The 15,780-nt window shown below is 35.7% G+C and overlaps 1 protein-coding gene across 1 annotated transcript; it reads right to left on the bottom strand.

Annotated features, from left to right (window-relative positions):
- Positions 1-1,193: 1,193 nt before the first annotated feature.
- LOC110821140 (Integrase-type DNA-binding superfamily protein) lies at positions 1,194-2,328 on the bottom strand. The gene has a single exon (XM_022050871.2). It carries the CDS (start codon positions 2,281-2,283, stop codon positions 1,348-1,350), a length of 936 nt encoding a protein of 311 aa, XP_021906563.1. The 5' UTR covers positions 2,284-2,328; the 3' UTR covers positions 1,194-1,347.
- Positions 2,329-15,780: the final 13,452 nt, after the last annotated feature.

The following is a 15,780-nucleotide window of genomic DNA, read 5'->3' as shown; positions in this document are numbered from 1 at the left end:
ATTAATTGCTCTGCCTTTTTACTATACGCTCAACTGCTCTTCTTCTAAACTTAATAATAATTTATTAATCAACCAAATTATTATAATCTTCTAATCTCTCTTGATCGGCTTAATGTTTTTTGAAAACATTCACACTTACTTTCTTTAGGAACTTGTAAATCATTTTGAGACGATGTAAAAAAACAAAATTTTAGCCTACTTAAGAATTCCATACAAATGTAGCCCCTCGTAGTTAAATATGTATACGATCGAAATAAATATTTTTAGAACTTGATATGATCAGTTTAGACATTCTCTCTGTGTTATTTAGTTTCAAGACAAACCAAAAATTTCATGCATCATTTTGGATGGTGTAAGAGATGTTATAAACTTTTTATCTTCCAAGCCTTAATCTTGAGGAAGCAAAATGTTGACATGGGTATTTAGAGCTAGCAAGGAACTGGAGTTTGGATTTGAACTTTGGGGAACATGTGGAAAGCGTATGGAGAATATAATAAGTTCATTGTGCTTCCATTTGAAATGTATCAAATTAAAATATATCAGAATCCCCTACACCATTTGTTAAGAGAGTTATATTTTCAAATTTTCTTGAAATAAACCCTTATATCTAAGGACCGTATGAAGTCATGTTGGCATAATGTGTGGCCATGCTGCTTCTTGCTATAGAAGTTTTATCGAGGTGGCATTGCACCCTGCTTCTCCTGCTCAGACAGAATATGATTTAAGTTTCATGTCTTTGTTGGTTTACAGTCAACTTTAACTTAATTATATCTTAGGGTTTTATAAAATTGAAGATGAAATTGCATTTTTTTTATGGAGAAGAAAGGAACTAAATCGGTTTCAGTTTGAAAGATCATTTCTTTAGGGTGAGTTTTCTCTGTATTACCTCTGGTCTCATATGTAGTAGGAGATTGCTCCACGAGAAAACCCAGTGAATATTCCATGAATTGAAAATAAAGAGAAAAGAAAATAAATATTACTATTAAATTACAAACACCCAGATCAACAAAACTATGATTCTGCACACATATATACGTGTATAATATGAACATGCAGTAAGAGCTCCTCAAAAAAAAAAAAAAGAACATGCAGAAGAGCGAGAAAGAGAAAGAGTTAACAGAGCGCAGTTCAATAGTGTCAGTTTCCATTCCTCATCTACATTGATTGTGCAGAAATATTATAACACTCAGAAGTACAAACAGCAAAACAATTCCATTCATCATCCTCCAAAATGATTACAAAACCCATTCATTCTAAACACACTACTATATATAAACATATATATTTTTCCATATTACTGACGACCAACAACCACAAAAACTGGTTCTGCAACTGCATGCAAACTCATTAACCAGCCATGGAAGACCCATCATTCTTATCACCATCACTACCCCCATCAAAACCCACACCCAACTTCAAATCAAGCTCCACCACCGACCCATTACCTCCATTAACAATACTACTCGAGCTAAACAAATGAGCCACAGATGTTACCACCGCACATTTCCTCCTACAACTGTTATTTAAACTTTTATTCACCCCTTTACCTCTCCTCTTCACATCAAACGCCGAACATGTCGAAATCGACGAACAAGCCGATGAAGAAGAAGAAGGTGATAATGGCAACACAGATGGGATTTCAAAGTTGGTTTTCGCCTTCGAACCTCTCAGACGCCTCGCCGCCGCGTCGTAAGCACGCGCCGCCTCCTCCGCCGTGTCGAATGTACCCAGCCAATGTCTGCACCTCCCGATGCGGTCTCGTATCTCCGCCGACCACCTTCCCCACGGCCTCTTTCTCACTCCTCTGTAGCTCTTCTGCACCGAATCCCCGACGTCGTTTCGCTTGTCATCTTCGTGTTTTGAACCCAAACGTTGAAACCCCGAAATGAAAGCCGAAGTTTCGGCTTTGTTGGACTCTTCTGCTGCGGTATTCTCGGCTGGTTTGCTGCCGAAGAGAACATGTTGACCAACTACAGCTGCTATACCGTCGAGGACAGGAGAGTCTGATCGAGTTTCGAGTTTCGGGTGACTTCTCGTTTCGGATTCCGGTGAGGTGTTGGCGGGTTCATCCTTAAAGAAAAGGCTGGAGATGTCCACCGATTGAGGCCTACAGAAAGGGGCAGGTGATGGTAATGAACAGAACGGGAAGTGAGGATTAAAAGGGGGCTTGTAGAAGCCTGGAATTTCAGTCAGTAAATGAAACGTTTCAGGATTCTGGTGCGTTTCAGGTCTGAAGAAGAACGGAACGGACTGCGGAATACGTTGCTGGCTAGCATTTTCCATGGAGAAAACAGACAGACATTCATGAGGCAGGATGTTGGGACAGCATTATTTTATATCCAATAAGAAAATATTATTTATTTAATTTAATATCATAATAATGTTGTAAAAATAAAAATTAAAAAAAAAAAGTTTTTATTTAGAAATTAAATATTCATCTACCGATGAGAAGACTTGTATGTCATTGTTTAATTTACATGTCAAATTTATATTATTATTATTATCTGAGAATAAATTTTATAAAAAAAAATTAGAAAATTATTTTTGACATTATGATAAAAATAATTATTTACCCTATGAAAGGTACTATTTTTTTCTTGGTTAATTATAAGCCACAATACATAAGATTAAAAAAATAATAATAAGTTCATTTACCTTATATATATATATATACGTATATCCATATATTGCATAAAATTATATGCAACAAAATTTGGAACATATATAATCATATAGTAATTCTAAACTTATTCTAAAACCATACTTGGTAACATTTAGAATAAAATAAAAATGCAAGGAAATTATTAACACTTGCATGGAATAGAAAGGGCTATGAAACCTATAAGATTTATGGAGGTGATGATGATCATGATGTAGAAATCACTGATCAAAGATATGATATAATGAGTGTATGATATCATGTCCCAAAACCCAATAGTGATACTATAGAGCTTACAAAATGTCTAAAATACCCTTACCCTTGAAAATCTGTACAGGACATATTATTTCAGGGATATGAATGTCATTATGTAAGAAGTAATGGGTAATGTAGCAAAAATGTGATTTGATAGGCATTAAAATCTCGAGGATTTGACGGAGAGTTAATAGCCGTTGGATTAGAGATCGTCAGGGTGTCGTCAAGGAAAAGATTGTTTGACTCCAAGCCGATAGGTAAATGTTTTTAATTAGTAATTGCATGCTTATTTATTTATTTATTTTTTTTTCGGGGGGGGTATGGCCTGGCTTAAAATGGGGATGCAATATGGTGTTGCGTAGGCACACCGTAGTAACCGTGTGGAACATGTGAGGATCCATCGTGCAAGATGAAGATGCCGTGATTTGCTGGAGACCGTACGTTGACGCATGAAAGGTCCTTGATCATGTCAAATGTCAATCATCACTTCACTGTATTTTACTAATTTAATCACATAATCGTTTTAATATTTTTTTTTATTTACATATATATATATATATATCTATATCTATATTTTTACATATAGACGAGATTTGAATCTCACCAGGAACACACTTAAAATATAGCTAGTGGTTATTTTTTTAATTATTTATTTGCTTAAATGAAAGTAAAAATTAAAAAAGAAAAAGAAAAAGAAAAAATTGTAAGCATTTTATCATGTGATAAATAAATTTAATACCCATTAAAAATAAATCCACATTGAGTCGGTTTTAAAAAAAAAAATTGTTCAAATCCGACTTGAAAATTGAATCAGATGAAAAATAAAATAAAATTTTTAATTATGTCATAAATACGTGGTAGATTAGGGTTCTGCATTTAAAGCCGGATTATATTCGAATTTTATAAAATTTATCACATTCAACTTATAGTCATCTTTAATTGACAGAAAAATTAATTTAATAATTAGAAAGATCAGTATATATAACAGAAACTGACTATCATCTATAACTTTGAGATAATACGATAAGGTTTCATGCTTTTGATAGCGTTACTTTAAAATTCATTTGAGTTTTAATAGTTACTTGTAAAAATTCTTGTGTTCATATCTTGATGTAGTCATATCTTCAGAATTCTTAGGTTTTATACGCTCATGTAACTTAAGCTCTAATCTACATATCGTATGCACATGAAAGTTCAATAAATATTTTTTTTTTCTTTCCCACAATTCATGAGGCACTTCGTGATAAAAATTAACATAAATCAATCAACATTTAACTTCTATATTAGAAGAAAAATTAGAGTCTAATTTTTCTTCTTATATAGTAATTTATGATAGACCTTGTGTGAGCATAAATCTCTTCTAAGTTTTTAAAACTTCTATGAATTTATTTTTAACGTATTTCTTTACAATTACATAAATTTAATTTTTTAACTTTATATTTTTTGCCAAAGAAAATGAACTAAAGATGAAGTCACTTTCAATGAGAATATCAAAAATTATAAAAGAAAACAAGCAACAAATGTAAAGACTCGGAATTTAGAGGGACATAATTTCATAAATTTAATGCAGAATCGATTAATAGAGTTAGGGTTTATATTTTTTATACAATAATTTAGAATGTCCAATAAGATTACGGGAATGTCCGTTCTAAAATACAAACAAAAATTAAAAAAATAAAACGAAAAACGAATAACTGAACATTCTAGGACAACCTTCACTAGCATTTGAAGTGAGTCTAAATAGTGAACTACTCACAACTCTCTCGTTGATCGAGATCTGAATCTTACTCCTCTTAATTTGAAATAGTTAATGAAATGATGAACTATACTAACCTAGTAAGAATATCACGCTAATAATAGATACGAAAAACTGAAAATTGGTAAAAATCATAAAACAACTAATGGAGCACTTAATTTGAGTAAATTCATTTAATATATAAAGAAAACCATTTATTTCGAACTTACCGTAATAAGTTTTCAAAACAACCTATGAAGACCCATATCCATATCATTTTTTACTTTCACACATAAGAGAACAAGAAATAATAATTTTCCTTCCTTACCTGCTTACTAGTACCCATGGGGGTCTATAGGGGTGTCCCCCCTACTCGTAAACCCAATAATCAATTTTAACAATTAACCAATCGTCCTCATACCTCGTCCAATCATGGGCGCCAAACATTCCATCACTTCGATACCTCGTCCGGTATGAGAGTGAATCATATCTCCCAAATCTTTCTTGTAAGGAACTTTCCAGCCTCATCCGACTAAAATAACGTTCACGGTAGGATTCCCTATATACCGGATCCATCCACCTTTTTTCTGGGCATCCAATAAATCTTTCACGTAAACATTCTCATAGCAAACAACAAATAAACTCATACTCATATCTCATATCACATTCACAGATCAATTAAACTATATTCATGCTGATGGTATATAAATAAAATAATCAGATAAGTTGATAAGACCATTGAACTATAATTTATGAACATGTACTATACGAAAATCAAGTAAATATGATAGTAGAAAAATAGATATGAATCAAGACAATTATAAACTAACTAGTTTCGGCTTCACTAGTAACATGTGACTATTTTTATGATTTTTTAATTTTCACAAAAAAACAAAATTATACATCGTTAACCTTTAATTTATCGTAACGAAGAATAGAGTAAGAGATCATTACCTGGATCGGTGTTTTGAGATATCGAGCTGTCTACTGCGCCTCTTGAAGGGACCAATTTTTCTGAATTTTTATGTGAAACTCAAAATACTCGTCACACACCTAAAAATACCTTAAAAATTAATAATCGATGCCTAAAACTCATTCTATAAATTTTTGGGGGTTCTGGCACAGCGTCACCGCCGTGCTTTGGCACCCGCAGTGGCAGTTTACCCCGGCCTAGCCGGTTTTGACCTGTTTGACTGGTTTTGGCCGTATTTCCTATAGAAAAATACGTTAGAAGCCTCGATTGACCGAAAAATCACAAAAAAAACAAGAAAAACCAAACCTACAAGCAAGGGGGACCTCTGAGTGCAGCAGCCCTGCCAATATTTCATCGCGGTTAAGGTTCTTTCTTCAGCTACCCTGCACAGAAAAGGACGGTAAAAATAATAATACAAAAATCACGTGAAACAGAAATCGAGAATGGGCTCATCTGAGGGGTTTTAGGGTTTTTAGCCACTGCAGCTCCGCCGGACTTTACCCACGATTTTTTACTAACATATCGTTCCTTTTGTTCTGATTTGGCCACAAGAGTACTCAAAATTGAATTCCGAGCGGGTAAGGAGAAATTTTACTTTTTTTGGCAATCGGTGGTGGCTCCAGTGCAGCGACAGTCCGCGATGGCTCTGTCGCGCTAGCAGTAGGCGGTCGGCCTCCTTTTCTAACATCTGATTCTTCTTCTTCGCTGAGGATTGGAGACTAAAAATGGCTTTTGTGTGATGCGAAGTATTTATAACCATTCTACGTTGATCTGGATCGTCCATTAGGATCGATCTTATTTGTCCGATCGCACCTAAGAAGAAACAAATTTTGATCATTCATCGCAATTAATCTCCATCGCCGAATCGTGGCTAAGGGAGAAACAGATCTAGGCAGTTCACACGCATAGGATCGATACTGGGTCGTTCCATCGCAAGGCACATGGATCACCAGCGTGGCCTCCTGCATGGCACCGATGTCAGCCCACCTTGCCACGCGGGCCACTCTGGTTCGTCGAGACTGCTGATTGGGCAGTCCTACGTGGTCGAACTTTCTCTATTTGCATTTTGATCTCTTGTTTTTATTTTTTCTTTCAAAAATACTCACAGAACCCAAATTTTTATCTATTTTTCTCAAAATTATTTTCAATTTCGTCCCTAATTCATTTTTTCTGAAAACTTTACTTAAATAAAAAAAATTAATCAAATATTTTAAATTAAAAATTAAAGAGAAAAACTTTATCTCGTGTCATTTTTTCGGGCTCGGGTATTACAACTTTATCCCTTTTAAGAAAATTTTGTCCCTCAAATTAATTACTCTCTCACCCAGTTGAACAGCTGGGAGTATTGGGCCCTGAAGTTTGATTTCAGTTTCCAAGTGGCCTCTTCCTGCGTATGGTTCTGTCATCGGACCTTGAGAAATAGAATTTCTTGGTTGCGGAGTACTCTACTCTTCTGGTCTACAATGCCTACTGGTACCACCTCATAGGATAAATCCTCTTGGAGTAAAAGGGGCTCGCGAGACAGGATGTGTGAGGAGTTTGGGTTGTACTTGCGCAGCATAGATACATGGAACACATTATGAACTCTAGATAGCTCTGGAAGTGGTGTCAGCTTGTAAGCAGTCGTACCAATCCGGTCAAAGATCATAAATGGTCCAATGAACCTGGATTTAATTTTCCCATCTTGTCAAACCTACTAATCCCTTTTAAAGGAGTGACCTTAAGAAACACTCAGTCACTTTTCTCAAATTCCAAATCCCTCCTCCAGGAGTGCGCATAATTTTTTTGTCTGCTCTGAGTGGTCTGAATGTTCTTCTTGATCTTAATTATCTTAGCTATAGTGTTAACTAATTTTTTATCACCCACCTCTTCTCAATAGATCGGCAATCTGCACAAGCAGTCATACAATGACTCGTACGGAGCCATGCCGATACTTGCCTGGTAGCTGTTATTGTAGGCAGACTCTATCAAATGTATGTGATCATCCCAATAGCCTTCGAAGTGTAAAACACAAATTTAAAGCATATACTCTAATGTGTGAATTGTCATCTCTTATTGTCCCTTGGTTTGAGAGTGAAATGCATTACTAATGGACAACTTTGTTCCCATGCCTTACTGAAAACTAGACCGAAATTGAGAAGTGAACCTGGGTCTCTATCGCATACTACTGACACTAGAACCCCATATAACCTTACCATCTCTCATATATACATTTTTGCTACCTTATTCAAGGGGTCGGTCATATTGATAGCCATAAAATGAGAAGACTTGGTGAACTAGACGACAATTATCCAAATGATATCACGTCCTGAGCATGACTTAGGCAACCATATTAAGAAATCTATTGTGACATCTTTTTATTTTCACTCCGAAATCGGTAATGGCTGAAGTAACTCGTCTGGGCATTGATGTTCTGCCTTAACCTGTTAGCATATTAGACACTTGGAAACAAAGTCAACTACCTCTCTTCACATCCCGCTCCACCAAAATTGGAATTGCATACTTTTATATATTTTAGTATTTCTAGGATGTATAACGAGCTTGGAGCTATGAACCTTTGTCATTATGTCCATTTTTAGTTTACTATCATCTAGAACACACACCCTGTTCTGAAACCTGAGTAATCCATCGGCAAAGACTCAAAATTCTGGATGTATTCCTTACTATGCATCTTTCTTGATGGCATTTATGGTGAAATTGGTTAATTGAGCTTCTTTTATTCTCTAGATCAATTCGGATTAGACGGTCAGGTGGGCCAAGCAAGCAACTTTCTTTAAGTCCTGAAGTCATATATGTTGTGTGGTCCCTATTACTCTGCATTCAGAAGCAATTATGTGTGCAAACATACATGCACTTTTTCTGCCCAACGCATCAACTACTACATTGTCTTTGTCCGGGTGATATAAAATGTTATAATTATAATCCTTAAGGAGCTCTATCTAACACCTCTGATGCATGTTCAGTTCCTTCTGAGTGAATATATGCTTCAAATTTTTATATTCAGTAAAAATTTCAAAAGTCTCTCCATACAGGTAGTGGCGTCAAGTCTTCAAGGCGTGGATAACGGTGGGAAGTTTTAAGTCGTTGGTGGGGTAATTTTTTTCATGACTCTTCAACTATCTAAATCCATAGACTATGACTTTGTCATGCTGCATCAAAACACAACTCAATCCCAGGTAGGAAGCATCACTGTACATTGTATATCCACCTGTCTCACTCGAAAAAATCAACATGAGTGCAGTAGTCAACCGCTTCTTGAGTTTTATAAAGCTCATTTCGCAATCTACATTATATTCAAACATAACGTTCTTATTTGTGAGTCAGATTAAAGGAGCAGGTACTTTGAAAAATCCTTCTACAAACATGCGGTAATAACCTGCCATTCCCAGAAAGCTACAAATCTCTTTAAGCGAGGTCAATTTCTCCAATCCAAGCACCGTCTCAACTTCTTCGAGGTTCACTAATACTCTAACAATTGATATGATATGTCCTAAAAAGGTAGTCTACTCGAGCCACAACCCACACTTGCTCAATTTTGGATACAAATTCTTCTCCCTAAGAACCTATAAAACCTAAGTTAAGTGGTGAACATGTTCCTCTTTACTTTTTGAATAGATCAAGATATTATCGATAAATACAATGACGAACTGATACAAGAATTATCTGAAAATATTGTTCATCAAATCCATAAAAATGGCTAGTGCGTTAGTTATTCCAAAGGGAATAACTAGAAACTCATAATGTCTGTGCCTATTTCTGAAAGTTGTTTTAGGAATGTCCTCTGCCTTGATCTTTACCTGGTTGTAACCTGAACCTAAATCTATTTTGAAGAAGACTTGGGCACCCTACAACTGGTCAAAATGGTCATCAATTCTGGGGAAGGGGTATTTGTTCTTGATCGTAACTTGGTTCAATTCCTTATAGTCAATACACAATCATAATGTCTCATCCTCTTTTCTTACAAATGTGACTCCAGCACTCCAAGGAGAGACATTATGTCGGATGAACCCACTATCTTACAATTCATTGAGATATTTTCTCAGTTCTTCCATCTTAATACGACTCATATGGCAAGGGCCAACAAAGATAGGTTGGGTGTCAGACTGAAGATCTTTGATTAACTCAACTTTTCTATCTATTAGAAGTCCGGGTAGTTCATCAGAAAATACATCCAAGAAGTCTCAGACTACCGAGATCTCTTAAATACAGGCTTCTTTCTTAGACTTGTCTAATGTAGAGAAGACAATAAAGTTAAAGTACTATATAATGAGAAAATTATCTTGAAAAAATAACATTTAAAATTTTCATTAACTTGTAAATGGCTCTTCGTTAGGAGGATTAGATACAAGTTTCATGTGAAAATAATATACAGTGGTGTGATATGCCACCAACCAGTTCATTTGAAGGATTACATCAAAATCTCTCGTGTCAATCTCTATTAGGTCCACACTCAATTTTTTTTTTGTTGTGTCTATGACACAAGCTTTGTATATAACCTTCCCTAGTAGTCTCCTACTTCCGAAACTGGATATATACAATACAAAATCAAATCTTTTCGGTGATACATTTAAGTTTTGTATAAAAATGTGTGAGACAAATAAATATAAAGCACCAGTATCAATTAAAATATGTGCAAGGTGTTACAGATAGTGTACGTACCATGTATCACGTTCGGGTTGGCTTCAGCATCCTGTTAACTTAAGTTGTAAGCTTTGTCTTGGAGGAGGTCTGGTTTGATTTTAATTTTACGGGCACTTTCTCGCATAATGTTGGGTACTCCCACATAAGCGACAAGTATTATTGAGACGATAGCTTGGTCGATCCCCATGATCCTTGTCACAATACTGGTAAGTCCTACCGCAGCATGTTACCGGAGCCTAAGGAGGAGTTTGAGTCACTGGCCTGGGCCTCTTATTCTGTTGAACTGGTGCAGTTGGTGCTGGTCTGCAGTGTGAAACTGAGGGTCTGGGATTCCCCACTGTTGGAGGAAGATGTGAAGGTTCCTCTCTATTAGTTGTGTCTCGACCAGAACGGCTGAGTAAGTGCTAAGTTCATACGTACAGCTGCTGTCTGATCTCAGGACGGAAGCCCCACTCGAACTTCCTTGCCTTTCTGCCCTCATCCATCATGCTCTCAAGGGAATATCAATCGAACTTTAGGAACCTTCAGGTATACTCCGACACAGTCATCTCACACTATATTAGGTGTGCAAACTCCATCTCCTTCAAATGTCAGAGGTGCTCTGGGAGGTACTCTATATTGAAGGCCGTCAGGAGCTGTTCCCAAGTGAGTTGAAGGGGCATGGTGGCCTACTTGAGCTACCACCACTGCCTACTTCTCCTACAAGCATATAGGTGGCAAGTACAACCTTCTGTTCGGGAACTACCCCAAGAGTCGCGAAGGCTTTCTCTGTCTCAGCTAACTAATACTCGACCTCTTTAAAAGAGGATGCATCTGCAAAGGTAGATGGATTTAATCTTTTGTACCTTTCAATGTAGTCTGAGTCCACTATGGGTAGAATTGGGTCCTGTGGAAGAGGACTGAATTGTGTTGGGGAGGACCGGGTGGTCCTATGGTGGTGCTAGTTGATATGGTGGAGGCACCGAGCTGTACTATGGTAATACTGAATGATATCATGGAGGCACCAAATTGTACTATAGTGGTGTCGGATGATACGATAAAGTAGCATGGTTGAACCGGGGTGGCTACGGTTTTTTCTGCTGTAAGGGTGGCTCAAATTGTGGCAACGAAAGAGGGTCAAACAGCTCCCTCCTTTCCTCCCGAGCCTACTGAACAGAGATGAGTCTCTCTAGTATCTTAAAGAGTCGATCAACATCTCCTCAAAATGAGCCATTCCAAGCTGCTCAATTTAGTGGCGGTCTTCATCTCCTCATTTTTTTGTACCTGCATTTCATAAGGAAATGTTGAGTAATAGTTTGTATTTGGTATCTTTTTAAGTCTTTATGCAATGAATGGTTCCGAGGAACCTGACTCTGATACCAATTGTAAAGACTCAGAACTTAAAGGGAAATAATTTCATAAATTTAATGCGAAAGCGATTAATAGAGTTAGAGTTTATATTACTTATACAATAATTTAGAATGTCCAATAGCATTACGGGAATGTCCATTCTAAAAGATAAATAGAAATTAAAGAAATGAAATGAAAAGTGAATAGCTGAACATCCTAGGACAACATTCACTAGCACTTAAAGGGAATCTGGATAGTGAACTACTCACAATTCTCTTCCTGATCAGGATCTGAATCTTGGTTCTCTTTATCTGAAATAGTCAATGAAAAGGTGAGGTACAGTAGCCTGGTAAGAATATCACGCTGATCACAGATACGAAAAATTGAATACTAGTAAAAATCATAAAACAACTAATAGAACACTTAATTTAAGTGAATTTATTTAATATATAAAAAAAATTGTTTATTCTGAACTTACCGTAATGAATTTTCTAAAACAACCTATGAAAACTCATATCCATATCACTTTTCACTTTTACACATAAGAGAATAAGAAACAATAATTTTCTTTTTTTACCTGCTTACTGGTACTCCATAGGGATGTCTCCCCTACTTGTGAACCCAATAACCAATTTTGACAATTAACTGGCCGTCCCATACCCCGTCCAATAATGGGTGCCAAACATTCTATTACTTTGATACTCCGTCCGATATGAGGGTGAATCATATCTCTTAAATCTTTCCGATAAGAGACTTCTTAACCATATCCGACCAAGGTAACGTTCACAAATAGTTCCATATATACCGGGCATGTCCGCCTTTTTCCTGGGTACCCAATAAGTCTTTCACGTAAATATTCTCATAGAAAATAACCAACAAACTTATATCCATGTCTCATATCACATTCACAAATCAATTAAACTATATTCATGATAACGGTATATAAACAAAATAACCAGATAAGTTGATAAGACAATTGAACTATAATTTAAGAACATGTTCTATACGAAAATGAAGCAACTAGGATGGTATAGGAAAATAGACATGAATCAAGACAATTGTGAACTAACTGGTTCTGTCTCTACTAATAACCTATAACTATTTTTAGGATTTTTTAATTTTCACAAAAATACAAAATTATATATTATTAAGTCTCAATTTACTGTAATGGAGAATTGGGTGAGGGATCTCTACTTGGATCGGCGTTTTGAGTTGTCGAGCTGTCTACTACACCTCCGAACGGGTACCGAGTTCTCTGAATTTTTTTTGTAAAATTCAAACATTCGTCACGCATTTAAAAATACTCCAAAAATCCAAAATTAGTGTCGAAAACTCATTCTGCCAATTTTTAGGGTTCCGACACAGCGTCGCTGCCGTGCTCCACCGCCCACATCGGCGATTCGTCTCGGCCTAGTCAATTTTGATTGGCTTTGACCGGTTTGACTAGTTTTGGCTGTATTTTCTACAGAAAAATACGTTAAGGGCATCGGTTAGCCGAAAAACCACACAAAAAACTGAACCTACTGACGGGGGGGACCTCCAGATGCGACTACTCTGTCAGTCCTCCTTTGCGGTTGAGGTTTTTTCTTTGGCTACCCTGCACAGAAAAGGACGGTAAACACAATGATTAAAAAATCTCTTAAAACAAGAATCGAGAAAGGACTCATTGGAGTGGTTTTAGAGTTTTAGCCATGACGGCTATATTGAGTTTTGCCCGCAGTTTCCAACTCAGCCATCGTCCCTCTTGCTCTGATTTGGTCACATGGGTGCTCGAAATCGAATTCCGAGCAAGTATGAAAATTTTTTACCTTTTTTAATGATCGGCAGTGGCTCTGGCGTGACAACGGTCGGCAGTCGGCCTCTTTTTCTAGCATATGGTTCTTTTTATCTAACGAGGGCTGGCAGCTAGAGTTTAGTTTTCCGTGTGATGTGAAGTATTTATAACTATTTCGTATTGATCTAGGTCGTCCATCGCAATCGATCTCATCTATCCAATCACGTTTAAGGAGAAAATAAATATGTACTATTCATCGTGATTAATCTCGACCGTCCAATCGCGCTTAATAGAAAAATTAATTTAGGTCATCCACACATGCAGGATCGATCTTGGGTCGTCCGATCATGAGGCACGCAGATCGCCGGCGTGGCCTCCTTCATGGCACCGACGTCAGCGTGCCTTGCCATGCGACGCGCTCCGGTTCGTTGAGGCTAATGACTGAGCGGTCCTACGTAGGCGAACTTTCTCTATTTACACTTTAACCCCTTATTTTTTATTTTTCTTTCAAAAACGCTATCAGAAACCAAATTTTTACTCTTTTTTTTAAATTACTTTCAATCTCGTCCCTAAATCATTTTTTTCTCAAAATTTCACTTAAATAAAAATAAAATAAATTAATCAAATATTTTCAATTAAAAATTAAGGAAAAGAAAATTTATCTCGGATTATTTTTTCGGTCCAGATATTACAACAAAACCAAATTGAAATATCACGAAATCATAAATTTATAGATTTAGATGCGGGTCTTGATCTCTAGAAATCTTCTTCTCATCATTTACTTGAATAAATACAATTCAAGAGTTTCACAAACTTGAACTTGGGTAGGAGATGAATTTGCTCAATAAGCATGTAGCTTGAACTTAGACGAACAAGATCTCAGAAGTGAATAAACTTGCATATATATATATATATATATACATGTATACATTCATTTTATAAATGGAAGTGAAAAGGAGCACTTCCAACAGAGGGAAAATTTATTTACCAAAATCGTTGGTCCATGTATGATCCCTCGCCATGCAAGTCAATAAACACATTAAAGAAACTCAAAATCCGTGTGCATATGTAGATGTATACACACATATGTACGTATACATAAACACGAACATCGAGTGAGGAAGGTGGGATACATAGATAAGGGTGTAAATGGACAAAGTTCCAAGAGATCAGGTCACTAGGTAACTTCCATTTATATATCTTTCATAAGAAAACATTCACTACCAACAAAAAAGAATGTCGGTGGTCTACACATACACAATCGCTCTGTTGGTTTATTAATTAATTCGTGTATAAAAAAGACAAGGATGAATTGTTGTTTCTTAGATATCATAAGAGCAGTTTTAAGCATGCCAAGGGTTTTTAGTGTTCTACACTCTTTCGAACATAGAGGAGTAGAATTTTCTGTATCTTCATCTTTTATTAGAATCTTAATTATTTGTTAAAATAAATTTTAATTTAACTTGATTATTACAATTTTATTAATATATTTACAATGATTCTAAAATTTCAAGTGTTAGCTTTGGATATTACGAAAACTAGAGAAGTATAAGGACAAGTATTTCTCTTATTGTTAACACTGGAAGAAACATATTACATATATGTATATATGTATATATATATATATGTATATGTATGTAAAGACGTATGTATATTAATTACTTGGGGTGGTGAAGGGTTTTTTGGAGAAAGAAAAAGAGAAAATCCCAAGAAGCAAGAAAACAAAAAAAAAAAAAAGTATGCCATGATGATATCTTTATGGTTATTGTACGTTGAGATTGTGTTTTTTCATGTTTACTGCAACTCTTCTTCTCTTCTCTACTTTCATGGCTTCTAGGGAATTGCAGAGTAAAAGAACCCACCACCTGATCTGTATTTACTTTTATATATATATATATATATACATAAATTAGATTAACTTTGATTTTTTTGCTTTCAATTCCATAAAATAATATGAATATAATATAAATTTGAAAACTTGTCATCGTGGGTGTAAAATTGAAGGTAAAGGAGATCATAACAATAAGTCTGGACCATTAGATTGTATGCTTTGTCTGATTTCACTTAAATCATTCTGTCTGTGTTAAAAGTAGTTAGTCTTAATTATTTTCATTTCAAATTAAAGTAATTAATTAAATAATTTAACCGTTTAATTTTAAATCCTAATTGGAACTAGCTCTTCATCAAACTCTTTATTTAAATTTATCTTCTTAAATTTAATTTATTTTTGAGGTTTAACCACATACAATATTTTTCCAAATACCTCAGTGTGTATAATCCATTAGATCTAATCGTCTATCTAATAGAATAATTACTTCATAATTTATACAATTAAGTAATAATCCAAATAGAAGTGGTTTCATACTACCAAAACAGGAACAAGTGAAATGCATACCATTCGGGGGCAGCAGCCG

This window comes from Carica papaya, chromosome 5 (genome assembly GCF_054855325.1).
Source record: "Carica papaya isolate Zhongbai chromosome 5, ASM5485532v1, whole genome shotgun sequence".
In the NCBI taxonomy this organism is placed as follows: domain Eukaryota; kingdom Viridiplantae; phylum Streptophyta; class Magnoliopsida; order Brassicales; family Caricaceae; genus Carica; species Carica papaya.
This window is presented reverse-complemented; position numbering and strand designations above follow the sequence as displayed.

Excerpts from the sequence above, each read along its gene's own strand:
- LOC110821140 (XM_022050871.2), bottom strand. The coding sequence starts at position 2,283 with ATGGAAAATGCTAGCCAGCAACGTATTCCGCAGTCCGTTCCGTTCTTC.